The sequence below is a fragment of the Podarcis melisellensis genome, assembly GCF_964234715.1.
Source record: "Podarcis melisellensis genome assembly, chromosome: 7".
Lineage (NCBI taxonomy): Eukaryota > Metazoa > Chordata > Lepidosauria > Squamata > Lacertidae > Podarcis > Podarcis melisellensis.
In genome coordinates, this window is record NC_138539.1 from 49,889,339 (window position 1) to 49,915,702 (window position 26,364).

A 26,364-nucleotide genomic window follows, 5' to 3' on the forward strand; every position below is an offset into this window, starting at 1 on the left:
TTAACTAATTTTAACCCAGAAATTAATGGGTGTAAGCAATGGGCATTACTTTCAATGGGTCTGCTCTGAGCAAAAGTTCTTTGAAAACAACACTAGAAGTCTTTTATTTTTAGAAATGAGATGACTATCAGGCTGCACAGAGGTTTTATTATGCATTGTGTGTGGAAGAAGGTGCCTGGAGAAGTTCTTCACTGATTCTCATAAAAGCAGAATTTGAGGTCAGTCAACAAAACAGATTAGCAGTAGCAGATTGAGGGCTGGCCAACGAAGCACTTATTTCCACAAGGCTTAACAGATGTATGGGATTCATTGCCAGAAGATGTGAGGAATGATTACTGGCTTAGATTATTGTAAAGGTTTATTAGGTGAATTCCTGCTTGTGGGCTTCTCAGATGCATGTGGTTGGCCTCTCTGGGAAAGAGGGTTCTGAAATGGATTGATCCAGCAAAGCTGTTTTATGTTTTTAATTGAAACAATAATTACACGTATTCCAAGTAGGCATTAAAAAGAAAGATAATTACAAGGATCCAAATAAACCTGGGCATACATTAAAGCAAGGGCAGTCAACATGGTTGCTTTCAGATGCTGTTGGACTCTAACTCTGATCCTCCTTGACTCTTGACCATGCTGACTGGGCTGATGGACTCCAACAACATCTGGAGGCTACACCTCCATTAAAGTGTATGAGGTGAGAGAAGCCTTGCAAGAGGTAAGCACAGAACATTCTGGAACAGAAAAACACAGTATGCGTTATTCACATTCATAGCAGGAGAATGCCTCAGCCTGCAAACATGGGATATGAGTTCAGTGGTTGGCACTGACTTCTCTTCCCAGGCACCTTTGCTGGGATCAGCTACTGGGATATGTGGTTACCAGGGCATCAGGTCTGAAAACATCAACAAGGACCTGACTAAGCTAAACGTGTCAGATTAGAAGTAATCTTTCAGGAGAACAGAAGAACAACACAGGAGATTTGACATTACATACAGTAGACCTTAGGATAGGTACCCATGTTAGTCTGTTGCAGCAAGAGTCACGCGGCACCTTAAAGACTAGTCAATGTATATTGGCGTAAACTCTTTCTTGGAGCAGAGCCCACATTATCTGATGTACGAAATGTTGTCCTCAGTTGGTAGCTATCTATAACTATACGGATATTGAGGGAAATTATACAAACAGTGGGGTTAAAAAAATATTACAGCGACCATTCACAACAGTAGTAGTTGGTGGCAAGTACTGTGCCTATTTCCCTAAGTTGAATGTTGCTAGACAAAATGTTAAGTTCACAGTGGATGTTCCTGCGTACACTGTCAGAAGTAGAACTTTCATACAAGTTTAGAATACGGAGTTCAATATTCAAATGTCTGACATTACAGATGATTTCAGAAATGCCTAAAATTAACCATGTTTTTAGATCCTGCTGTTGAAGTAGTGTAACTAATTGTAATTAATAGAAATCACATCAATGTGTTTTATAACAAGACAGAGCTTTTGATGACTAACAGCTGTCTTCAACTATAAAACATTTGTTCCCTGGATGATTAAGTCTAAATTCATTTCTATCTTTTCCACTGAAGCTTTTCAATCAATGAACTTCCACCATTTTCTCATTGTTGCCTATTTTAGTTTAAAACTTAACTAAAATGTCTTTATATCTATGTGCTCACTTCAGTAGCACACACACTAAAATTGAAACAATACAGATCTATCTAACATTAGAGTATGCAGTGTATGTGTGTATATGTGAAATCTATGGTCTGGACTAAGGACTCAGCCATGTATAGATGCACACATTCCCTCCTTCTCTCCTTCCCTCAGTCCACACACGTGACTTAACACTTCCTGGTTTGTCAAGCCATACTTTGCCGTGATGAATAAACTGGCATACTGTGGTTTGAACAATCCCTCCAAATCAAGTTTGCAAATCAGAATCCAATCGTGCGCACACATGACTAATTTCTCATCCCCCACAAACTGTATCCAAGCTAGCCTCTCCTGAACATGGTGCCCTCTGAACATCTTGAAATGCAGCCCCATCCAGTATGACTAAGGGTCAGAGATGGTGAGAGCTGTAGTTCAAAACATCTGGAGGCAACAAGGTTAGGGAAACATGATCTAAGTCATGTCTGTCACCACTTTATTCACCCTCTTCCTAAACTGAATCTCCTATGAAAATATCCCCCCCCCCAGTTGCTGTGTTAGCCTAGCAGCAAAAAGATAATGGTGGTGCTTTGGAGACTAATTGATTCATTATGACCTGAGATTCTGTAGGCAGCAGTGTATTCCAGCAAGGCTGATTCACATGTGGTCTAGAAGCATAATTCAGCCACCTGGCAGGGAACTGAAGAGAAACTGTGGTTCACATGCTGTGCATATAGCCTCTAATAAAAACCAGTGTCTATGTGAGAGAGAATGCATAAGTCCAAGGTTCACTGCTGTACCCCACTGTGTGGAAAAGTAGCCCTCAGATGTCAACATCACATTATTTTTGAGATACAGTGATACCTTGGTTCTCAAACTTAATCCATTCCGGGAATCCTTTTCATTCCCGAAACGGTGTGAAAACCAAGTTGCAGCTTCTGATTGGCTGCAGGAGCTTCCTGCCTTCAATCAGAAGTCGTGGAAGCTGTGTCGGATGTTCGGCTTCCAAAAAACGTTCGCAAACCGGAGCACTCACTTCCGGGTTTGTGGCGTTCAGGAGCTGATTTGTTTGGGAGTCAAGCTGTTTGAATACCAAGGTACCACTGTACTACAAGACAAAGCAAATGGTTCTATGGCAGTGCAGCTCTGGTTGCTCTGCATGCTGTTTTTGAAGTTCCAGTGGCTAAGTCCAGCTTGGCTTCCGGCAGCAGAACAATCTCTTAAATGTACTTCTCAGCTCTGGACTTCGAAATGCATAAATCATGGGGTCAATCACAGCATTGCACATGATCAGTATACCATTCACGTGAAAAATGGACCCATAGCAAATGCAATAAGGGTTTTGTGGGCAAAATGCCATCAGAAGCATATGAAGGACAAAAGGGGCCCAGCAGCAGAGAAAAACCCCAAGTAAGACAGTTAAAGTAATGACTCCTTTCATGTTAGCTCTCTGGTGAACCGAGCTGGTAGGCTGCAAAGCAATCTTCTTGGCATGAGAGCGTGCAAGCAGGAACATATGAATATAGAGGCTGAGGATAAAAATGAGCATGAAACACAGGAAGACAGAGAAGGACACAACAGTAGCTGTTTCATGGGAGAAAATGACCACTGCGATGCCACTCCCAGCACAGAATGCCCAAATGACCACCAAGATCACTAAAGTACGCTTCATTGTCATGATGTTATGGTACCGCAGTGCGTAGAAGATGGTTATATATCTATCAGCTGCAATGGCTGACAGACTGAAAATGGATCCCAGTAAAGATAGAATAAACATGAAATCTAAAATATCATCCATTGTTTTTTCCAAGGCTCCCTGACATGTTAGGTATCTCATCTTGCAGAAGATGATGAAGAGGATATTCTCCAGAGTCTTGTACAAACTTCCTAGCATGTCTGAAACAGCTAAGCTGCAAATGAAAATATACATGGGTGAATGCAGATTCTTATTCCTCCCCACTGCTATGAGCACTAGCAGGTTTTCCAGTACTCCTAGAGCGGCAATGGTGAAGAAGATTTCTTCTGGCACAATGACTTGTGCACAGTCGGAGGTGTTCATTGAGAGCTCACTGTTGTTTTCTGATGGAGGAGCATTTGTCTGTCCCAGAAGCCTTGTTGTTTCAGAACCTCGGTCGATCTTCATGGTTGCAACCTTTGGTGAGGGAAGATGCATGAGGTTGAACCCACATAGATTTCAGTACTCACTGTGGCTTGACCTTCTGCAACAGCCAAAGTGTCCAGCTGAGCATCTTGTTATGGCGATATCATTCGAAGTAAACCTGGAAAAATGGTTAACCAATAAGGAATGAGAAACACCAAATTGAAATATACAGAAAACTTAGACTGAGTTCACATATATTGACTAGAAAATGTAAGCATTCTGCAAGTATTGTTCTTGGCTGCTACTGGGAGTTGCCTGGTCCCTAATCCATGTATGACTCAAGCTTGAGAAGAAGCAACAGAACCCACATAGCTCAGAGCAATATGGTTGGTTTGACTCACTCTGCTGAAATGCTAGCTGTTGCTGTGAGGTGTACAGTGCCCTGATCAGATATTCATCTGGGACGTGTGAGAGCAAAACTGTGTAAAGGAATAAATATAGAGGAGTAACAATATTTTCCAAGTAATTGAGGCATTGTGCTCTAGCCCATGTCAGTTAGATGGAAAAAGCCACAAAGGCTGTGCATGCATTACTGTCTTAAACCACAGCAAGGTTATCCTTTTCTCAATTCGGATGAAAGCTGGTCTGGGGGAAACTGCATCAAAACACAGCATTTAATAAGATATGGTAAGATTGATACAGGATATATGTGGATTGTGGGACGCAGGTGGCGCTGTGGGTTAAAGCCTCAGCGCCTAGGACTTGCCGATCAAAAGGTCGGCGGTTCGAATCCCTGCGGTGGGGTGCGCTCCCGTTGCTCGGTCCCAGCGCCTGCCAACCTAGCAGTTCGAAAGCACCTCCGGGTGCAAGTAGATAAATAGGGACTGCTTACCAGCGGGAAGGTAAATGGCGTTTCCGTGTGCGGCTCTGGCTCGCCAGATGCAGCTTTGTCACACTGGCCACGTGACCCGGAAGTGTCTCCGGACAGCGCTGGCCCCTGGCCTCTTAAGTGAGATGGGCGCACAACCCCAGAGTCTGTCAAGACTGGCCCGTACGGGCAGGGGTACCTTTACCTTTATATGTGGATTGTGGCTAACGTCATGTGTTCATTGCTTCCTAAACTAGCAGGAGGAAGCACAGAGGATACAGAGCAAACTATCTGGCTACACCAGGCATAGCCAAAGTGTGCATTCCAGATGTTGCTGGAGTGCAATTCCCATCAGCACATGACCATTGTTCAGGGATTGTGGGAGTTGTAGTCCAGCAACTTCTGGAAGGCACCTTACATACGTACATAATATATTGTTACAACCAGCCAACTCTTCCTTTGTTAGGGAGATGGTTAATAATTCAGAATAGCCAGTCAATGTCTCTTTAGGTAAGGGATGGTGAACCTGTTTTCTTCCAGATGTTGTGAGACTCTAACTCCCATCAGCAAGCATGCCTAATGGTTAGGGATGATAAGAGTTGAAGTCCAGCAACATTTGGTGGGCCAGAGGATTCCCATACCTGGGGACGAATTGTTTGGAGATGATCCAATAAGCTGGAGATCATATCTTCACTTTCCACTGTCTACACATTGTGAAGAAACATTCATAGAGAAGAACCTGCTATCTGTGTTGAACCTGATAAATCCTAGGAGAAGCCTAGGCAGGTTCCCCTCTAGGACATGGCATGGCCATTGGCTCTCCCAACATGTAGACAATGGGCTAGTAGGGATGCAATGTTGGGAGGACAGGACCGGGGACCATGGCCCTACTCTGCCTTCATGCTGTTAGTTGATTGTGTGCGAATCTCTCTCTCTCTCTCTTAGTCTCTATGTACACATGTGTATGTATACATTATTAGTAAATTGCATATGTGTGAATATCTATCACCTCAATATTATGGTGATCATTTACTGGAGAAAGTTATCATAAAGCAAATTTATTATTTTCTTTCTTTAATAATGAAGCTTTCTCAGCTTGATCAGATGCTGCAATTTGAAAAAACGCCAGAAATTAGCCTGCTAATATAAACCTCACCCCATCACAGAGCAGTTACAAGAAACACCATGGAAGATTGACAGGCAAATGTCATTTCTCACATGATCTTACTAACCTAATTTCAGGGATAAAAAAAATCCTTATGCAAATGTGTTAAAACTTCATATCCTGAGACTTATGATATTAATTTAATGAAAAGAATAAAATATTTGCATTAGGCATAAGTAAACTGCACAGGAAGAAATGGCCAATTCTGCACGTAGGTGGAAGCAGATTTTAAACCCATGCAGAGCCTGATTATGTTCATGTTCAGTCAGAAATAAGTTTTACTGATCTTGATGGTGCTACCTACAATGAAACTCTAGGGCAAGTTTATATGATCATAAGTCTGCAGTCTGAGGCTGAAAAAGGTTGGATGAAAATGTTTTCCCTTTCCCTTCCTGGCAAGCTTCAGCATCTTTTTATAATCCTGGCACTTCTTACATGGCTGATGATATTATTAGAAGCAAATTATATGAACAAACATTGGAACTGCTACAGAAATTAATACAATATTTATTGCTACACAAACCTCCAGTGTTCCTTGTTTACATTTGCTGGATATCAAATCTGTAAATATTGATGTCTGCAATTTAACGATGCCATCTGGCTGATCACTTGCAAAACCTTCATTAGGAGCAAATTGCACATTACATGCAAACTTGTGTAACAAAGTCTATGGCCAATTTTAGGGATTTTGTTGTTTGTTTCAAAAGCAACTTTGAGAGAAAATGTGCTTCCCCCTTTTCATGGAGAAATGGCACGGGAGAAGGTGTTGAACCCATTTCCTGCCACCATTTGTCTGGGCAAAACTCGAATTGTTCAATACTGGAATCCTAGGGGGCAGGGAGACAGTGGAGACGGGATTAAGGTGGAAAAGAGCAGCCAGGGAAAAGATAATGTATCATTCTCCCTGCTGCTTCCACCTGCGAAAAGTGTCCCTCCCTTAGGTAATAGAATAATTGATTTACGTATAGTATTTCTTAGTTTCACAACAACTACTGTTCTCTGGCTAATGCACAGCATACGGTAACGAAAACAGCAGGAAAACCATAACATTTAAAATGCAATTTTAAAAAGCGGTAGGAAAACAAATCAATATAAAACAGAGAAAACAGAAACCATGTCAGCAGCAAATAATCACAGGAATAAAACAGGGGTAGAAAAGATGAGATTTAAAGGGACGCAGGTGGCTCTGCGGGTTAACCACAGAGCCTAGGACTTGTCAATTAGAAGGTCAGCGGTTCGAATCTCCACGACGGGGTGAGCTCTCATTGCTCGGTCCCAGCTCCTGCCAACCTAACAGTTTGAAAGCACTTCAAAGTGCAAGTAGATAAACAGCGGGAAGGTAAACAGCGTTTCCATGCGCTGCTCTGGTTCGCCAGAAGCGGCTTAATCATGCTGGCCACCTGACCCGTAAGCTGTACGCTGGCTCCCTCGGCCAATAAAGCGAGATGAGCGCCGCAACCCCAGAGTCGGCCACGACTGGACCTAATGGTCAGGGGTCCCTTTACCTTTACCTTTTAAGAATAAAGGGACTTCACCTTGCGGCAAAATCACATGAAAGAAGCCTCTTTGGCAGCGGCGGAGCATATGCCTGCGTTGCTCAGGGAGGGTGTGCTCCCAAGGGGCGCAGGGCATGGAGGGTGCCCTCCCAGGTGCAGGATAGCTGCTCGGGTGCACAGAGCAGCGCACGCGCCCTGCAGCCGGGGCCAGAGCCACCCTAACCCTTCACAGGGCCTCTGAGGAGTCTGCCTGCCTCCTCCCAGTCAGCCGCCCTACAGCTGAGGGGGAGGTGGCGGCTGGACCGTTTGGGACAGTGTGGAGCCTTCGGGCACCGAAGCCACCACGTCACTCCCAGAAGGCCCCATGGTGAGTGCTACCCGGCATTTTGTCACCTGCCTCCTCCAGCCGGGAGCACCGGGCAATGGCACACTACTTGCCCGTGACTCCCGAGCCTCCCCTGACTCCCGACTTGGGAGTCGGGGGAGGCTTGGGAATCCCATCCCAAGCTGTCAAAACGAAGGGGGAAGACTGCCGGCAAAGTGGTGCAGCTCCCCCCTTCCCCGATGGCTTGAGGACAGTAGGCCTGGGAGTTGCAGGTGGGCGGTGCGCTGAATGTCATCCCCCTCCCCGGGATGACACCCAGGGCAGGCCCCCTTCCTCCACCACTGCTCTGCTCTCCACCATATAAGAAGAATGCCAAGGTGGGGAGCTGGGAAGGAGGAGCAGAACTTTGTTTGCTGGGAGCTCCAGCTTCCACTCCAGGGCTAGAATCTTACCCAGCACTGTGCAATCACATTGCTTGAAGATGTGCTGGAGGAGAGAGGAGTAGACAGCTGTGTGCTGCTTTCTGTGTCTCTCTTTACCAGCAGTTTGTCTTGCGTATGCCAGTAAGTCATGTGGGGCAAATGTATCATATCAAAAACTTGGGGCACTTACCCTGCTACTGCAGAAACCAGCCCCAGACAAGCAGGCAGATGTTGGCAGGCAGACAAGGGGGAAACAGATCACTGAATCAGGCCTAAATCAGATTGTGGGAAGGGGGTGGTGGTGGTTTGTACAACACTAGAAACGATGCCTCTTACTTGCCAGGATGGAAGACAGAGAAATGTGTGTTTGTGTAGAAATCCCTGGGTCTTGCATGTCTGGAATGTGCTCTTATATGAAGGTACATAAGAGCCGCATTTGTTGCTCTGCCCACTTTTCCTCTGTTCAACTCTGCATTTTGCCTCCAGCACCAACCACTACTGGAATACAGTCCCCAGAAGATTGTTTATAAGATAATCTGATAATGGCACCTCACTCCTCTTTAATAGGCTATTTTGCCTTAGGGCACATGGAGACACGTACTGCTCATGTACTAGTTTATTGGGCTCCATGATCTCATGAATTTAAAAAGCTAACAGGCAAAGAAATACAAGAGGCAGAGCTGTCACTTTTGAGACACTTAATATAAGTATCCCATGAGATTTCCTATCTATCGCTCGGTTTTAATACAGACTAGAAATGAGGTTCAATAAGTTAAGAGGTCAATAAATCCTGAAAATAAGACACTGGGCTATGTGTGAAAATGGAAAGGCACTTGTCCCCTGAGGCCATGTCAGTTCAAGTGACTCAGAAAAGGTTTAGGACTATAAAGGCAGCAATGTACTTTAAATCACATTACTCTGAAAGCTGTTTATTTGAATGAAACCAGCTAAAGCTGCTGTTCAACAAGGTTAAAAAAGCATACCCACAGGCAAACAAATTAATAAAGCATTGCTCTCTTCCCCTCCAACACTACTGGGGCTCTGTCAGTCAGAATCAGCATAGCCAATGGTCAGAGATGTCGGGGGAGATATATAGTCCAACAACACCTGGAGGACCAGATATTTCCCCATCCCTGATCTACATATTTGAGTGAATAACACCTTACTACTGATACATTACCCACCACAAACATCAGAACTGGGGTAGGATTCTGGGACTGTGGTAGGAGTCACTCTTATGGCCTTGATCTGGCTTGGTTTACTCCCTATTTACATTTTTTAAATGAGCACATCCATTGCTTTCACATCATTAATGCCATGCTTCGCTCATATAGTTCTATCCCAAAAATGTATTCAGAAAGTAGAACTTACGGAAAACTCTGAGAACATTTTAAACAGTTTATTCCCCCTACCAGCTTCATGTTTTAATTTTCCTAAGTCCTTGCAATTTACTTCTAGATAATGTGTCATTTCATTGATCTTTTAGTCTCTTCTCATGGTTGGTGGTGCCTGTTGTCAGTTTTTTGTTCTTTAGACCTCTAGGCACAGGCTAGATAATGTACGGCTATAATTATGATCTGCACAGTTAGGTGTGAATGATATATTGCAAAATGACTACCTATTGATTACTTTCTCTGCCTTTTCTAGGTATTGCAAAATAACTACAGTAACTCTACAATGCCAAGGGGATAGATTTACATTGTGAAACATTTCACAAAGATCATATTCTATCTTAATCTAGTAATATAGTTATAATTATGCTGCATTTAAGAATTGCTTCTTCCTCCATTAGTACTGTATCATTCAGAACATCACCAGAAACACTTGTCCCCATTGACACTGGAGTAAATTGCTCAGCTTGAAAATTTCAGACATGAACCTTCTTCTCACACTTGAATCATCACCAAAACAGCTGGATGCCTGCATCTGAGAAGGTTCAGGACTTTTGTCATTAGATTTCAGTGGAATTTTGATCACTTCCTATTCTGTTATGAATATAACAGGGCTGGAATAATAACTCAGCTTGGAGGTGACTTGCAGAAGTTGCTTCTGATTGCTCCCATGCAGTGCTGCTTAAAGCACAAGTCAGGCTTTTGAAAATGGCAGCTGAACTTCCTTTGTCCTAGATTGCAGAGTTAATAGCAGCCATAGATACCTGCATTGCTTTAATTTAATTTCCCCAATATTTCCCATGTAGAATTTGAGACATGCATCTTAAAAGCCTTATTTGAACACCCCACACCAATTTTCCAGTGTTCATAATAAAGTAGCTTTTGTACTGATGTGCTCATTGATGACACAATGCTCCTAAAAAATCTCCTTCCCCAGCCCAAATGAGTTATACTTTAATGCATACTTAATCTCATGAGTCCATCCCACTACCCATAGATTAGTAGCTGATTCAGAAACATATAATAGAAAGCAAATCTGAGTCACTAATTACCATTTCAGCCTTGGACCTAGTATCTGGCATATCTGAACTTGCTAGCATCACATTGTTTGAATGGCAGAGACATTATCCTGGCAGGACCCAGTTATTCTAATAGGAGCCAGAAAAAGTCTGGAACTGTGACAAAGTGGCAGTAATTTGCCCCAGGTAATCAATAAAGATCCTTTGGTCAAAATAATGAATTGAATTCAATGCAACTATCCTTTGAAATGGAGTCAAGATGAACCTCTGGTATATGCATTACATTGTGCTATGGAAGTTGGAGCAGTAGCATATTGAAACACTTCAGAGCCATCCATTATGTTCCACAAACAGCTGTATTCATGAATAAGGGGCATGATGTGAAAACAAGAGGGATTGCTGGGGGAAAAAAGGAATAGCTGGCAAGCCTGTTACTTATGTGTGGAAATATCAAGTGGGTTTCACACAGATTCTCATGAAGAACAGTTTGTGAACAGTATGGGACACTAGCCTTGCATGAAAGGGAGGGAGGCTCATTTTTGATGGTGATATACTACCTGACAATGTTTATTCCAAGGACATATATTTGCCAGCAAAGGATTTTGGGGGCCCTTGGGCACAGACCATTAGCAACAAAATGGTGGGTTGTGCAAACTGAAAGTACTCTGAAGTGCATTTGATCTATATGGGTGAATCATATGAAGTGAGAAATGATGCTGCTGTTTGGATAGTGGGGCCTTTGTAAAGCTCAAGTCAGCAACTACTCAACGTCACTACTCTTTGGAGCCAGCCCTGAAAGGAATGCAAATAGTGTTTCAGGAAAGGGGAGGAGTTAACTACTTCCCATCTTAGCCAGGACTTCCAGAAACATCTGTGTCTGTCATGTCCCCTCACTGCATTGAGCTTTATCTCAGATCAGCACAGTGCCTAGAAACTGGAGGCAGCAGGATCCACATGCCTGCTAAACTTTCATCATTTCATGTTAGGAATATCCTTCAACCCTCTGGCTGTAATAAATTAGAACAGTGTGTCCTTGATATTGAGCCATGAGTTCATGTGGAACATTCTCTGCTGTACATAAATAATAATCACAGGGAAATCAGTATAGTAAATTAGCTCCTTGTTTGAACACCACACAGATTTGCTGTTTGAGAGAGAATTCATTCAGTGAATCTAAGTTGCTGGGAGGTATTTGAAGGGTTCTTATTGCTGATTAGTTTCATGCTGTGGTTCGACAGCTATCACAAATGCTTTGTTTAGTTAGCTTGCTGTTCTTTCAAGGAAAGAATATGCTGAAAATATATTCTTAATCATTTTTTTTAAATCAAGTTATCTATTCTTAAGGCTGCTTTGAATGTACTCTGCTTGCCACCCTCTGTTAAAATAACATGGAATGCCTTCCTAAAATGCCACATGCTAGTCAGCCATTCAGACAACCATTCCCCTTAAAATATGTAATCAAATCTTTTCTTTTTTAAAAACCAGACTGCTAAGCATTTCAAAAAGGCAAATTAGAAGTTTAGAACTTTCATTGCTATTCACACACAGCTACAATTCTTAGCACCCTAACAAGCTACAGTTCCCAGGATTTTTTTTTGAGGGAAGTAATATGCCTTCAAATAGTGTGTTATGCAGCCATGGTAGCTATTAAGTCTCCATGAAAAGCCACAGACATCTTTGCAGTGTTTAACAAAATCTTCCCATCACAAATATATCATCAGTGAGAAAGCATTTCCGCCTTGGAAGTTGTAAGAAGACTGAATTTTGGCTTTTTAAATGTCACTTAATGTCTGTGTGTGCATAGCCGGCCCAAGTGGAATTACTGGAATCACATCTTTAACCTTTTCCTAGAGAGAGCAATAAGAATGCTTAGAGTTGAGTATTTTAAAATGCCAAGCTGTGAGATATATATATATATATATATATATATATATATATATATATGAGAGAGAGATGTTTACTGGTGGAAATAGAATATAAATGTAACATCAAAAATTGCAGTTCCAGAGCTGAGGAAACCCAAATTCTTAGTAAAGAATAAATTATGCAAGCACAACAAGTGTATACTACTTTCCTGCATTCATAGTTAGCATGATTGCCACTTATCTGAATCTGACAGTAAATAGCTTAAGAAGCAGGACTTGTTAATAGTTTGTATTATAAGTAGCACAGAAGAGGAATGAGCATGAAGTGGGGACATCTAATATTTCTGGAAATAGTTAACCGGGTAATAATATGCATACAACAACTGTGTAAATCATTAGTGTATGTGGGAGGGTAGTAACATGTCTTGCTTCACTATCTTGGTCCTCTGCAGCCTTCTTCCCACCTCCCCAAAGTTCACCAGGACATTGGCAACTGGCAACGCTAGAATTCCCACAGCAGCTATCTCTTAAATCTGGAAAGCGGAGAGGACATTGTGAGGAGCAGCTGTCAGAGCTCTGCACCAGGAAACACACATCCTGTTTAGTTGCTGTCTCCACTAAGTGGTTTTACGCCACATGGGGAGCCTGCTTGAGCAAAACGGATTCCTCCCTGCAGACATTCAACCCCCAAAACTTGAGGGGCTGCAGGAATGGGGGCAGGAACGAGCAATAGGGATTGGGCCAACCAACAAATTCATCCCTACATTCTGCTTTGCATGATGGCAATTGTGTATGTGTGTGATAGAGAGAGGGAGAGGCAGAATGAATGACTAAATAGGGCTACAGCAGATGATGTGAGGACCTTTGGCTCTCTGTATATTGCTGAACTGCAACTAGGTTATGACCAACTCCTTGATAAAGGCCTGTTAATGCAGGCCTTTAGCAATGTCTCCTAGTCCAAAGAAAGAGGAGAAGAAAGTTACATAAGAACCTAAGACGAGACAGCTGGTTGAGACTAATGGCCCATCTGGTCCAGTATCCTGTTCTCACAGTGGTCAACCAGATGCCAGCGAGAAACCTGCAAGCAGGACATGAGTAGAAGGGCATTCTCCTTTCCTGTGGTTTCCAGCAGTTGGTATTCAGAATCATTTTGCATCCTCTGACTTGGGAAGCAGAGCAGAGCATAGCTAGCAGCCACTAAAAGCTTTATCTTCCATGAATTTGTCCAATCCTCTTTTAAAGCCATCCTTGTCTCCCGTGGGAACGACTTCTATAGTTTCACTATGCACTGTATGAATAAGTGCTTTCTTTTATCTGTCTCGAGTCTTCCAACATTTCGCTTTGTTGGATGTCCACATGTTCTATTATTCTCTGTTTCTCCATGCTGTGCATAATTTTATAAACTTCTATCATGTCATCTTTTACTTGACTTTAAATTAGAAGGTCCTAATTGTTGCAACTTTTCCTCAAAGGGAAGTCATTCCATCCCCTTGATCATTTTGGCTGCCTTTCCCAAACCTTTTCCAACCCTACAATATCCTTTCTGAGGTGAGCCAACCAGAACTGCATACAGTATTCCAAATGTGGTTGCAATATAGATTTGTATAATGGTGTTGTGATATTAGCAGTTTTATTTTCCATTCCTTTCCTAATGATTCCTCACATGGAATTTCCTTTTTTTGGGGGGGGTAGCTGTCACACACCTGGGACGTAGGTGGCGCTGTGGGTTAAAGCCTCAGCGCCTAGGACTTGCCGATCGAAAGGTCGGCGGTTCGAATCCCTGCTGCGGGGTGCGCTCCCGCTGCTCGGTCCCAGCGCCTGCCAACCTAGCAGTTCGAAAGCACCTCCGGGTGCAAGTAGATAAATAGGGACCGCTTACCAGCGGGAAGGTAAACGGCGTTTCCGTGTGCGGCTCTGGCTCGCCAGATGCAGCTTTGTCACGCTGGCCACGTGACCCGGAAGTGTCTCTGGACAGCGCTGGCCCCCTGGCCTCTTAAGTGAGATGGGCGCACAACCCCAGAGTCTGTCAAGACTGGCCCGTACGGGCAGGGGTACCTTTACCTTTACCTTTAGCTGTCACACAATGGGTCAAAATCTTCTTCAAGTTATCTGTTGTGACCCCAAGGTCTTGTTAGTCATTTAATTCCAGTGAAATTAAGATTTTTTGTGTGTTCCAATGTGCACCATGTCACACATGTTTACAAGCTGAACCTATAGTTTACGGGAGGCGTTAGTTTTATATGTGTAATTTTCTTATATCTTGTGAAACCAAGTGGACTCTGGTTCACAAAAGCTTATGTATGCTATAATAAATCTATTAGATGTTAAGTTGCCACAAGGCTATTCGTCATTTGGACTCAACAGGCTAACTGAGCTACCTCTGTGGATGCTATTTATGAGGAAACAATCAAATATTCAACCCTGAAACTGTAGCCTTAAATGGTAGAATCCAGGGGGTAAATTATATCTTTTGATTTATTGAATGCATTAACTAACTGCCTCTAAGTTCACAGTCACAAAGTAGAATAAAAGAGAAAAATAAAATACTTAGTAGTGAGGCTACTGGAGTTGGTTTTCTGCCTCACCGTGTAATATCAGGTGCCTTATTAGAAGGCTGGTACAAGTCATTCTCATTTTCATCTAAAAGAGGATTTCACTGTTCTGATACAGATTTTTTTCTCTCTCCTCAAAACCTACTACTGAACAAGAAGTCAAAGCAGTGAGTATCTCTGCTCACCAGAGAACAAAGTTTCTGACTTCAGATCATGGGGGAATCAATCATATAACTTCATAGAGTAGTGGCCACACATTCCAGTCTGCCTGCCCTCTCTTTCAAAATTGTTTGATCTGCAACTTTTAAGTACTTGAAGGTGATGTGAAGAACTCTCTGCACATTCCCAAGGGGATTGTAGCTTCCAAGGTATTATGCCACCTCATTTCCAGTCTGCCTTCTGCCCGTACATAAATCATTGGCATTTAGGAGATCCACAAGGAACAAGGGGAGCAGAGTTGTGGGGTTAGGAAGTAGGGAGATTGGAGCAATGAGCAGCTCAAGGAAATAAATGTAAAAGAGTTTCAATAATGTTGCCATTTTCTGGTGGAGTTCAATCACGTACTGTAAAGTTAAGGTTGTGCAATGAAAATTGGTTTGCAGTTCTTGTGCCGTAATCCCACTACCCTGTCCTCCCCAAATTGGACTTTCTGTGATAAGGAAAGTGATGGGGAAAATGTGCGATAATGTTGTTTGATGCAGCATCAGCTAACCTCATCGCAAACAGAATGAATACTCCACAAATAGCTGTTAAAGCTTTTGTCTAATCTCCCTGCAGGGAGATTAGAATGAATGCTCTGTAAACAGGTTATCTGGAAGCAACTCAGTAGAGTTGGGTCGATGGTTCAGTACTGTCTCTGTTGCACTGCAGAAATAATCACGTAATATAATTCTCCAGAAATCTTAGGAATCATTTTGTAAATGAAGGCAGGCTTAGCTCCTACATGTAGAGCAATGCCAATTGTACACTTCATGTGATACCAGTTTCACATGGAGGAAGTGAGCTGGCTAGCCAGAAGGTCTGCAAAAAGATTCAGATGCCCACTCCATGTGGACCCAATTGCAGAAAGGCCAAGAAAGTAAATGGAGAGATGAAACAATCATTTCAAAGAGAAGCGTGAGGAGAAACGCAATAAATATTTCAATTGAGATTTATACATACCTTCCAGTGATCGCAGCACAGATTTCACAAAGGACGGGAAAATGTCTGTAACAAGTCTTGCTGGAAAAAGGAATTTGTGAAACGTTCACAGAGGTGAAGAGTTCTTTTCTCAAACTCTTCTTCTACAATTCAGTACTTTTTCTCCCAAGCAAAAGAAGCAACACATAGGTCAGCATGATGGCAACTGCTAGGAGGGAAATTGTTTGTAAAAAGTGAACAGTTCCCTTGCGTAAGAAATAGATGAGAACATCTAAATCAGAGAGAAAGGCAATGGTTGTGTTATTGCAGCCTTGAAGAAACGTCATTTAAAAATAATTCATCTGCTTTGTGCCAAACAACTCTATGGAGTCAAAGAAAATAGAAATCTAATTAAGACCAACCTGGCATGGAGATAAAGAAGGGGCAAAGTTTAACTTGCTTTGTGTCAGTGTGTATGCCTGTTGTTAAAAGCCCATGAGGAAGACAAGTCCCAGGCGCCTTTCAATGTCACACAGCAGCTGGGGCTCCACACGGCTCGCTGCCATTGCTGGGGCTCTTCTTGTCCAGTATCCCAATGGCCAGTGGGAGACATCATGTTCTCTCCCACCAGCCATGGGATTTGAATCAGGCCCACATGCAAATTTGACCAATTGTGGGGGGCCCTGGGGGTGGAGCTGATTAGAGACTCCTGTTGCCCCCTCAAGTGGCAGTGCAGTTGGTTTCGGATCACCCAGCCTCCCTCGTTTGCATGTTTAGACCACCCAGAGGAAATTGTGTGGGTCTGCGGTCTGGAAGTATCAGTTGCTGTATTCAGGGCCAGGGAGGAATTTTTCCTCCACACAAATTGAGCTTGTCTGGTTTTTTTTTTTGGGGGGTGTTGTTTTTTTGTTTGCTATTTCATAGCAATTGTAACAACTTTTGGCGGACAAGGAATTGGGTATGAGACTTAGTCATGGGTGGAGGGGGTGGGTTTGTAAGCCACTGCTTTTCCACCTCTAAGGAAATGGAATATCCCATTTAAGGGGTCCTAGGGGAGGTGCTTCTGTCTGAGAGTGGATCTAGACACAGGTTAAGAACACTGTAAGTCAGAAATTAAATCATTACAACAAAAGAAAAGAAAAAACCCTATGTAAAAATCCATATACCGTAAACTCCTTTTTGCTCTCTGGCACGATCTGGTGTTGGATGTCTATAACACATTCAAAATGTATTATTGTGACGAATGTAGCTGAGTCCCAGATGCACAGACAGGGGCTGAGGGGCACAGCACTCCACAAGCTGGCAATCCTGATGGTTGTTCCCATTTGATGTATGTCATAGGGCAATCCTAACTGAAGATCGACCCCAATGCTAATCAGCCAGCAGATGAGCTGGTCATTCCAGGATAAACTCAATGCCTAAGCCCACTTATATCTGTAATCAATAAAAATTGTGGCCTGTTAGGTTCCAAGAACATTGTACAGTAGCTATTTTGCTTCCACACCCCCAGCTTCATGGGCGGCAGGCTCCCTGGGCCTGGGCATGCAAGCAGAAAAGGTAACAACTCAAAGTTTAATCCAACTACAAAGTAAAATCCTTTTAGCTGGTTCATGTGATGTTCTAAGCCAGTCCTTATGTGGAGGCTCACATACTTGTTGTGAAGCTTGCTGGAGTGGATTGGGGTGGTGGTGGGCTAAAAAGGCCCACCGTTGTTATCTCTCCATTTGAAAAGTGATTTCATCTTACAGATTAAAGTGCTTTGCCTCTAATGCTTTTGCACAAAGCCTCCCACGTTTTTGTTCACCCAGCAAATATTTTAATTCATTTCTGTTCAGCTCTTCAATAATCATGCTTCTGTTAAAAAGCTTCCAAAGATAGCTTTCTCCTCTGATAGCAACATTATTTTCAGCTTCTTATTTATTTTATTCACAGCTCACTCCGTTCCCAAGGAGCCTCTGTTCAACTTCCAGGAGTTTCTTATCCAGCCACTAACAGGGCCAAATTGGCTTTGGCAGTAGAACTGTAGCATACGTACCTTCAGACCAGAAATGGAGGGATATGTAAATGTCTGTTTTTCAGTTTTCCAATCTTAAATTCAGTTCTCCTCATTTCTGCAACAGTTTGCAAATTGCCTTAAAAATCATTTTTTTAAAAAAAGCACATTTTTGCAATGATTTTCTTATAATGTGCAGTTTTGTATGATATTTTCACCAGTATGGTCATTTTTATGCCTATTTCAGCATAATGGTAAACACTGCTTGATTATAGAACTGAATCACAAAATTCAGAGAACTGTGAATTTTGAAAGATGTCTGTGTTTTGGTTTTCATATTTTGAAAAATGTGGATTTGATTGCTTCGGCTTTGAATGAGAATTGAATAAATTTTCTTCTTCATCCCTACTTCAGACTCATCTCTTGACACAAGAGTTAAAACAATGTTAAACCAGACTTGGTAAGGAAGTGTTGGAAGTCTGAGAGGGTGTTTAACCTTTTCCCATAATGAATGTCTTTTCTAGATCTATCCAACTATAGCTTTATTTTTATTATTTTTACCTGCAGCAAACAGCATCTTCTGGGAAAAGGTTGAATATCCCCCTCCCTGCAGCATGGTTGATCTGGGTTAAAAAAGAACATGCTTTGTGATAAACACACAAGAAGTAAAATTCTTTAATGTAGTTTGATCGAAAGATATTTTTCATGAACATCTCCTTCACATTTAAAAAAGTGGTCCATAATTTATTTTTCAATATTGGTGGGTGAGGTAGGAATTATGTGCACCATTACCACCATCTTCTTATGTATCCCTCAATCTTTCAGGTATTGTTTTCCTATTTACTTGTTAATTTAGTCAGCTGTGCCTTATATAGTTTGGACATCCCAGCAACTGATTCTTACTTCAACTACACCTAAGGTCAGCAGGCAGCAGGCTGCCTTAGGGCAGGCCACGTGGAATATACACAGCTCTACCCCCTAGCATCTTGCTGCTGCTCTCCACCCCACCAGTGGTTGTCATCAGAGGCAGACAGCTCACTTTGCCTAATGGTAGAACTAGGCCTGGATGCTGGGCACAGGTTGGTTGTTGTCCTCTCTATGGGCTACCTCTACCAATCTCTTTCTCTCATTCTGTGGCCTTCATTTGCATAGTTTACACGAGTTGACCACAGATATCGAGCAGTAATTCCCTACCACACAGACCACATTTAGATCGCACTCTTGGAAGAAGAGAAGACTATATTTGAGGGTTTGGACTTTTTGATGCTCAGATGAAAGAAAGGCATGCAAAGTTAGGTTGTGTATGATGTTTGATGTGCCATGACACTTGGGGATCTTAGCTGATTTACTGCAACCAGGGAGTAAGTCAAAGCAGATACATACTCATATGAAAGGAGAAAGGGTGGCAAATAGGGAGGGGAAAAGAAACCTTACCAAGATGAATAAGTCCCCCACAGTGGCAAATATCAAAGTGCTGAAGATTGGTTTATTTGGGGGTTGGGGAAGTTTTCCAGTAAATGTTTGCAGTGCCTGGTGTGATTTGAGTAACTGCTCTCTATCAGATGCAAAGATACCTTTTTAAAAATTATTATATTAGAGCACTGTAGTTGCTTTGAGGATGAAAGAATTGCTCAGATCAAACTTAGAAAAGATCATTGTCTCTGATGAAGAGCAATTGCTTGAAATGTACCAAATAGGGTGTGCTTCAAAGAAACCAGTCTTTAGCAGTTGGGATCACTACCTCTCTTTCTTCCCCTCCCTTCTTTTTGGCACTGTTTAGTAAAATAAGAGCAACCATGACATATCTACAGATCACGCTGAGTGTAATTTACCACTAGGAAAATACACAGTTCAGAGAGTGTCATTTTAGCTCCATTAACAACAGCTTGAGAGAGATGTTAAACCAAGACTGATAGTGGACTGACAACCCTGTGACCTTCATAAGTGAGCAGAGATTTGAACCATGAAATGTGAAGAGAAATTTATCACCATTTTTTAAAAAAAAGTTTGATCATTTTTGTTTTTAAAAATGATGCCTCAGGCACAGATATGTACAGCATCAATGGGCTTTATTTGGATATGAAGTTCCACCTTTATTCCTGTTTACAGGAGTCAAGCCAATTTAGAAAGGAATATGCAAGAAACCCATACTTGCTATTGTCCTGGTGAAGCGATGAGAAAGTGGTCTTTGGGGGAGTGTGGTGAACACAGATAACAAGTTTTATTGTTCACCATTTGGTGCCACAAATAATATAATAAAATCCAAGAGTAGTGAGATAGTGCTAACAAGGTCTTACAAGTTGAACAGTAACAGTATAAAAGTGCCTCTTTGTAGATTTTAGTGTGGGCCTTTGTTGTTGGCGTCCACCTGTCTCAAGACACAATGGAAGAGTGTGCCTTTGTGGGTGAAATCAAACCATTGGAGAGTTACAGTGCCTGTTGTGGCTGTACAGACCAATACAGGAGAGACATGTTTTGTGGTGGCTGGGGCAGATGAAGGCGTCTGTTTGTGCTATTGCAGATGCTCCACACATTTCTTTTTTTCTGCACTTCTCCCAGCAGTCATTCCTTCTCTGGTCACTGTTTTGGCGTATGATTTCTTCTAGCAATTAGCAGAGCAATTGCACATGGCTATTAAGAAATAGGCCCCATTGAGTTCAATGGAATGCGCTTCCAGCTACATTGTGTACAGAACTGTAGCCTTAACTGTCTGTTCTTGGGTATCATTGGATGAAGAAAACATTGATGTTTGATTAATCAGGCAACCTAAAAGTGGAATTTTGTTAAAACTTTTGGAGCTGGGATCAAAAGGTTTATATGGACAGCTCTGCATGCACAATGGGATTTCTGAGGTCCTATTTAAAAAGTCACTTTCTCTGGTCAACAGGCCATTTTAAAAACTTGAGGATACTTTTTGAAGGCTATCTGATACAAGGAGTAGCAGTAGCCTAAAGGTGTCAGGGTTTTGCCAGTCTGAGGGCTGCACAATTTCTTGGAGACCGCACAACAGTGGGACAAGAGTGGGCAGAGCAATGAATACATATTTCATCAAGGGCCTATTCCAGCTATTGAAAACACTCTAGGACGACATAAGGGGTGTGGCCTGGGGGAAGAAAGTGTGACTGAAGAAGCTGTATGGCTTGTGGAGAGTCCCAAATGACTGGCAGAGGCCTGGAGGACTGCATTTGGCTTAAGGGTCTGAGGTTGCCCACCACTGCCTAAAGTTAATTTAGTAAACAGAGCTGCAACAGCTAAACAAGGCTGATTGGTTAAAATACAAATGGACTTTGTAAACTCACTGGCCTGCGTTTGCCAATCAAACAGCAGGGATGTTTGCTTCCTATCTTTGAAAGAAAGAGGGTTTTTTGGTTCCACAACTGCCAACCTCTTGGAAAGTTCTGGACATTTAGCCTCTGTGGTATACTTAGTATACTTAAATTGGTTACAGAAAAACCAAACAGAAAACTGCCACATCTCCTAAGCAGATAATATTCATGCAGCTCAAAAGGCATGTGGGCTGCATAATTAAAGATTTTGGATTATTTATGATCCTGGGTTGTATAAAGGCTCTATTTAGTTGCAAACCAATTTTAATTGCTTTTGTTAGTGACCTGCAGGGACCTGCAAAGAACCTTGTTAATAAGCTGATTTATCAACACATATACGGAGCCTGAATTCAGTAATCATCGCTCAACAGACACAATTATAATAACCAATTATGATTCATGTTTGCTCTAAAAATGGTAATAAAAAAGATGAATTTCAAAAAGAGCATGATTTAAATCAATTATTTAAATTGGTCTTTTTTCGTGTGACTTTAATGATTAAGTCAGTGATTTAAATTGTCTTGTTTTAAATCAACTCACACTGCAAGTACCTTTTGACCTAATACAAATATGGAAAGACTGAAGGCTGTCATTTCCCCAAACAATCTGTGTCCCTCTGTTAGAAGTACTTGTAGAAAGTGCTGTTGTAGGATGTGGCTGAGTTGTGTGTTGGAAGTTAAAGAATAGTTTTATATAAATCATGAACTCTTTTGCATAATAGCAGTAATAATGTGCACTCCTGACTCCCAACAGGGATAATATTCAAGAATTATTCCAGTTTCCCTCCTTGTTCATGGACCACCCATGACTTATGTGGTTGGAAGGATCAAACAGCTCTTTGCACTAGACCTGCCTCTCCATTTAATGCTGCTATCTGAAACTGAAGTACTTTAGAAAGTTTACTTGGAAAGAGAAAATTTTAATAAGCAACGTGATATTGAAGTGCAATGTAATATTTTAGAGCTCATCATTATTAATTGTCAGGGTGTTACTGTGTATTACTCTTCTAAAGCTCTGCAAAATTATAGCCTTGCTTTGTGACTGATTAGTTAATCTCTTTCTGTGAGTCATATTTGACGTGGGGAAGGATTATACAACCGTATATACAAAGCTGATGTCAAGCACAGACCTCTCCCCAAGTTGCTTTCTTCAATTGCCTGACTCGGTGGTAAGCATCGTTGAAATGAGAGGCGTTTTACTTGGGGTAACGGTATATGGAATGAAAAAGAACCCACAAGTCTTTGATATTCTAACCTAAACGCTCCCATGTGATCCCCAGAGAAGAAATGCTGTGAAGTGTCTTCACTTCAAAGTACGCGGTCAGGGTTGGTTTCTTTTACTGGGCAGTTGTTATGCTAGGATGCCCACATTTCCACAGGAACATGTTACAAACCATACCACAGTCTGAGGCACCAAAGTGTGAATCTCATTACTGACACGCATTGTAGCTATACATTCAAGGGACTGTAAGCATGTCCCCTAAAATAGGCAGAGGAGGAGAATATGCCAAGATGCTGGCTCACTATTCTAGCTAAATTTGCCTAAGCTTAGGGACACGGGTGGCGGTGTGGGTTAAACCACAAAGCTTTGGACTTGCGGATCAGAAGGTTGGTGGTTCGAATCCCTGCGACGGGGTGAGCTCCCGTTGCTCGGTCCCAGCTCCTGCCAACCTAGCAGTTCGAAAGCACATAAAAGTGCAATTAGATAAATAGGTACTGCTCCGGCGGGAAGGTAAACGGCGTTTCTGTGCACTGCTCTGGTTAACCAGAAGCAGCTTAGTCACGCTGGCCACATGACCCGGAAGCTGTACACTGGCTCCCTCGGCCAATAAAGCGAGATGAGTGCCGCAACCCCAGAGTCGGTCACGGCTGGACCTAATGGTCAGGAGTCCGTTTACCTTTACCTTTAAACTGCATACATACATTAAAATAATTTAAAGCAATCCCCCCTCGAATCCTGGGAACTGTTGTTTACTCCTCACAGAATTGCAATTCCCAGCACTCTTAACACTTGACAGTTCCTAGGATTCTTTGTGTGTGTGAGAGTGAAATGTGTTGTGTGTATGCAGCCTTAAACTATGCTATCCTGGGTAACCAGGGCTCTACCTGAATTTAGGATTTTTTTGTAGTTATGCAGGATTTGGCAGTGTAGCTCCTTGGAGAAAGGGCGGGATGGAAAAGAAATATATTTATCTTGTTTCCTTCCATTGTTTCTGGGTATTTCACAATTTTATTCTACTCTGTATATTTCTAAAGCCTCATGTTTTGAGAGGGCAACCACAGCTCATATATTTGATAAAGCTTCTGTTAACCAATTTGCTTTGCCACTTTCCCTCTATCAACGTCCCACTGCTTCAGGTGTTCCACAAATCCAGTGTAAATTCTTTCTTCCTCTTCAAATGCATTTAAAATATATTCAGCCTTTGAAATCTATGCAGGTCAGGTCCATACCGCTCAACAAATATGTTAGCAACCATCTTTTCAGAATGTATGACACTGCCAATAAGCATAGCTGTCAACTTTCCCCCTTTTTAAAGGGGAATTCTCTTATTCTGAATAGGATTCCTCGCAAGAAAAGGGAAAAGTTGACAGCTATGCCAATAAGTAGGGATGCCATATGTCCAGGAAATCCAGGACATGTCCTCTTTTGGGGTCCCAACATGCCCATCCAGGGGGATTTCACATTTTAAAGGGAATGTCCAGATTTTTGGGGTTTATTAAAAATTATTTAATGGCTTTGGTTTTTATCCCCTCAGGCGTAGTCTCTGGCTATGAGTGTGCAGCCATCGGAGGAAGGTACATAAGCTGGAGGAGTGGTGATTGTCCCCAGCTGCTGCAACTGCTCCATGGAGCATGGAACTGGGAATAGCTGTCCAGACACAAGACCGGTGTGCATAGGAATCCAGAGCTGTAGAAGCAACTCTTTGACAATAAAGAGTTAACTCTATGCCATGTGCACTCCCTAGCTTGTGCACCAGGATGTGGGATTTGGAGGAAGAGTGACAACATCCAGCTAACTAGGTATGTGATTCCTGCCTGGTGAAAAGGTAAAGATAAAGGACCCCTGGCCGGTGAAGTCCAGTCAAAGGTGACTATGGGATTGCGGTGCTCACTGATGGATGAAGGTGAGGGTGGGGTGAGCGGGCTGCCCCGGGTGCCATCTGGGTGTGTGTGTGACATCATGGCTGGCCCCGCCCCAGGATGCTCAGTGCTTGCCGTGCATCCCCAGGATGCTTGCCGCTTGCTGCGCATGCCCTTGCTGGCCATGCCCCTGGATGTACACGGCTCCCGGTGCCAGAGCTGGTGGTGCTCATCTCACTTTCAGTCCAAAGGAGTCAGCGTTTGTCCACAGACAGCTTTCCGGGTCATGTGGCCAGCATGGCTAAACTGCTTCTGATGCAATGGAACACCATGACAGAAACCAGAGCGCATGGAAATGCCGTTTACCTTCCTGCCACAAGGGTACCTATTTAGCTACAGGTGTGCTTTCAGACTGCTAGGTTGGCAGGAGCTGGGACAGAGCAATGGGAGCTCACCCCATCATAGGGATTTGAAGTGCCAACCTTCTGATTAGCAAGCCTAAGAGGCTCAGTGGTTTAGACCACAGCACCACCCGTGTCCCTATTGTTAATTTCTGTTTGCCACTAAGCAGCTGCTCAATGGCAAACAGAAACTAACATCCTCCTCCTTTCTGTGAACACCACTGGGCAATGTGCCAGTACAATCTCAGTACAAACCCAATTTCTGTACCTAGGTACAATCTGCGTACCTTAGAAAATTGTCCTGCATGGTGAGTCACTGCCCTGCCTGCTACTATTTCTGGATGGAGTGATTCAAAGCACTCTGCTCATTGCAACTGTGATGCAGTGGATTCACTTGTTGGTGGAAGAAGCTATGTTCACAGCTATTTGATTAGCCATATGAGGGATGGGAAGCTGCAAACGATTTGTGATGCGAATTGCTTCTGGAGAGGAGCTGCGGTTGCTTGGACAGTGTTCTACACAATTCAATATCATTTTAAAGGCCTTGATTCAGACACTGGAAAACATTCCAAAATCTGCATTAAGGGGATACATCTTATTTGGCCAGCCGAAATGTTTACCACATAGTGTGCTGTTGTTTTAGTTCTCTAGTAGTCTTTGTCAAGCCAGCTGGGGAACTGGGAGGAGCAATTAGCCACGGTTGGACCTACGGATGGAGTCTGCATTTAGCCACAGTCTTAAGAAAGAATGTGCGAGGAAGTAGGATATGTTCAAATGAGGTTCTGTCATTTGCAGGGTTCAGGTTGTATGAAGGTCTATCGTGAGGCAGAAAATACAAATGTTTTAGAAGTATAAAATCAAGCTGCTACACAGATCTGTCTCCGTATTTAACGTGTAGGGTGTGAATTTACTTACTTTTGCACACGTCCCTGTGCAAATGTCACAATTCTTTGTCAGATGATAGGCCAGAATGACCTTCTGGTATTTTCCAGTCCTTTGATTTCAGAGATCAAAATGGGTATTCTTAGTAGATGGTATTCTTAGGTACACAAGACCCATGTAATGTAGGACAGTGTGCATTCCAATGCCAGCATCTTGAATTGTGTCTTAGGATAGACTTCCCTTCCTCTTTGGAGTGTTGGGAAAGTTTGGCATCCTTGGGCCTCTCTTCTTTTCACTTCTTTATTTTATTCATGTTCATTCTATTTTGCTCTTGTGTTTCTTTCAACGTAAATCGTTCTATCTCTGTAGGGAGTCAATGCTCATCCAGATGCTTTGATGTCTTGAATTTGAAAGATTGACAAAACTGGCAGGTATATCAATCCTGCCTTTCAGTGACAAATGAATCATTCTGTAGCTATTACAAAATGACTGAAGAAGGCCGTATATTGTTCTCCCTAATTCTTAACAGAATGCTGATAACAGATGCGCTAATAGTTCCACTCTTGGTTCCTCCACTCTTGGTTCCAAGGCCATTTCTTTGCATGTTCTTAAAGGATGCCTTTGATGAGCTGAAAACTCTTTTTACTGCTTATATGTTTATGTACCAAGTACAGTGACAGAAACAAAGTTGGCACAGGATTTCAAGGACAAAAAAAAT

The 26,364-nt window shown here is 42.5% G+C and overlaps 1 protein-coding gene and 1 long non-coding RNA gene across 2 annotated transcripts in view; both read right to left on the reverse strand.

The window, feature by feature from the left end:
* The window catches only part of LOC309374455, a 538,694-nt gene that overhangs the window by 90,933 nt on the left and 421,397 nt on the right, over positions 1-26,364 (reverse strand). The gene's annotated exons all lie outside the window — the stretch shown is intronic.
* MC2R (melanocortin 2 receptor) lies at positions 959-16,169 on the reverse strand. Its single transcript, XM_081919098.1, has 2 exons — positions 16,007-16,169; positions 959-3,920 (listed from the first exon to the last, which is right to left on the reverse strand). Exon 2 carries the CDS (start codon positions 3,812-3,814, stop codon positions 2,825-2,827), a length of 990 nt encoding a protein of 329 aa, XP_081775224.1. The 5' UTR covers positions 3,815-3,920; positions 16,007-16,169; the 3' UTR covers positions 959-2,824.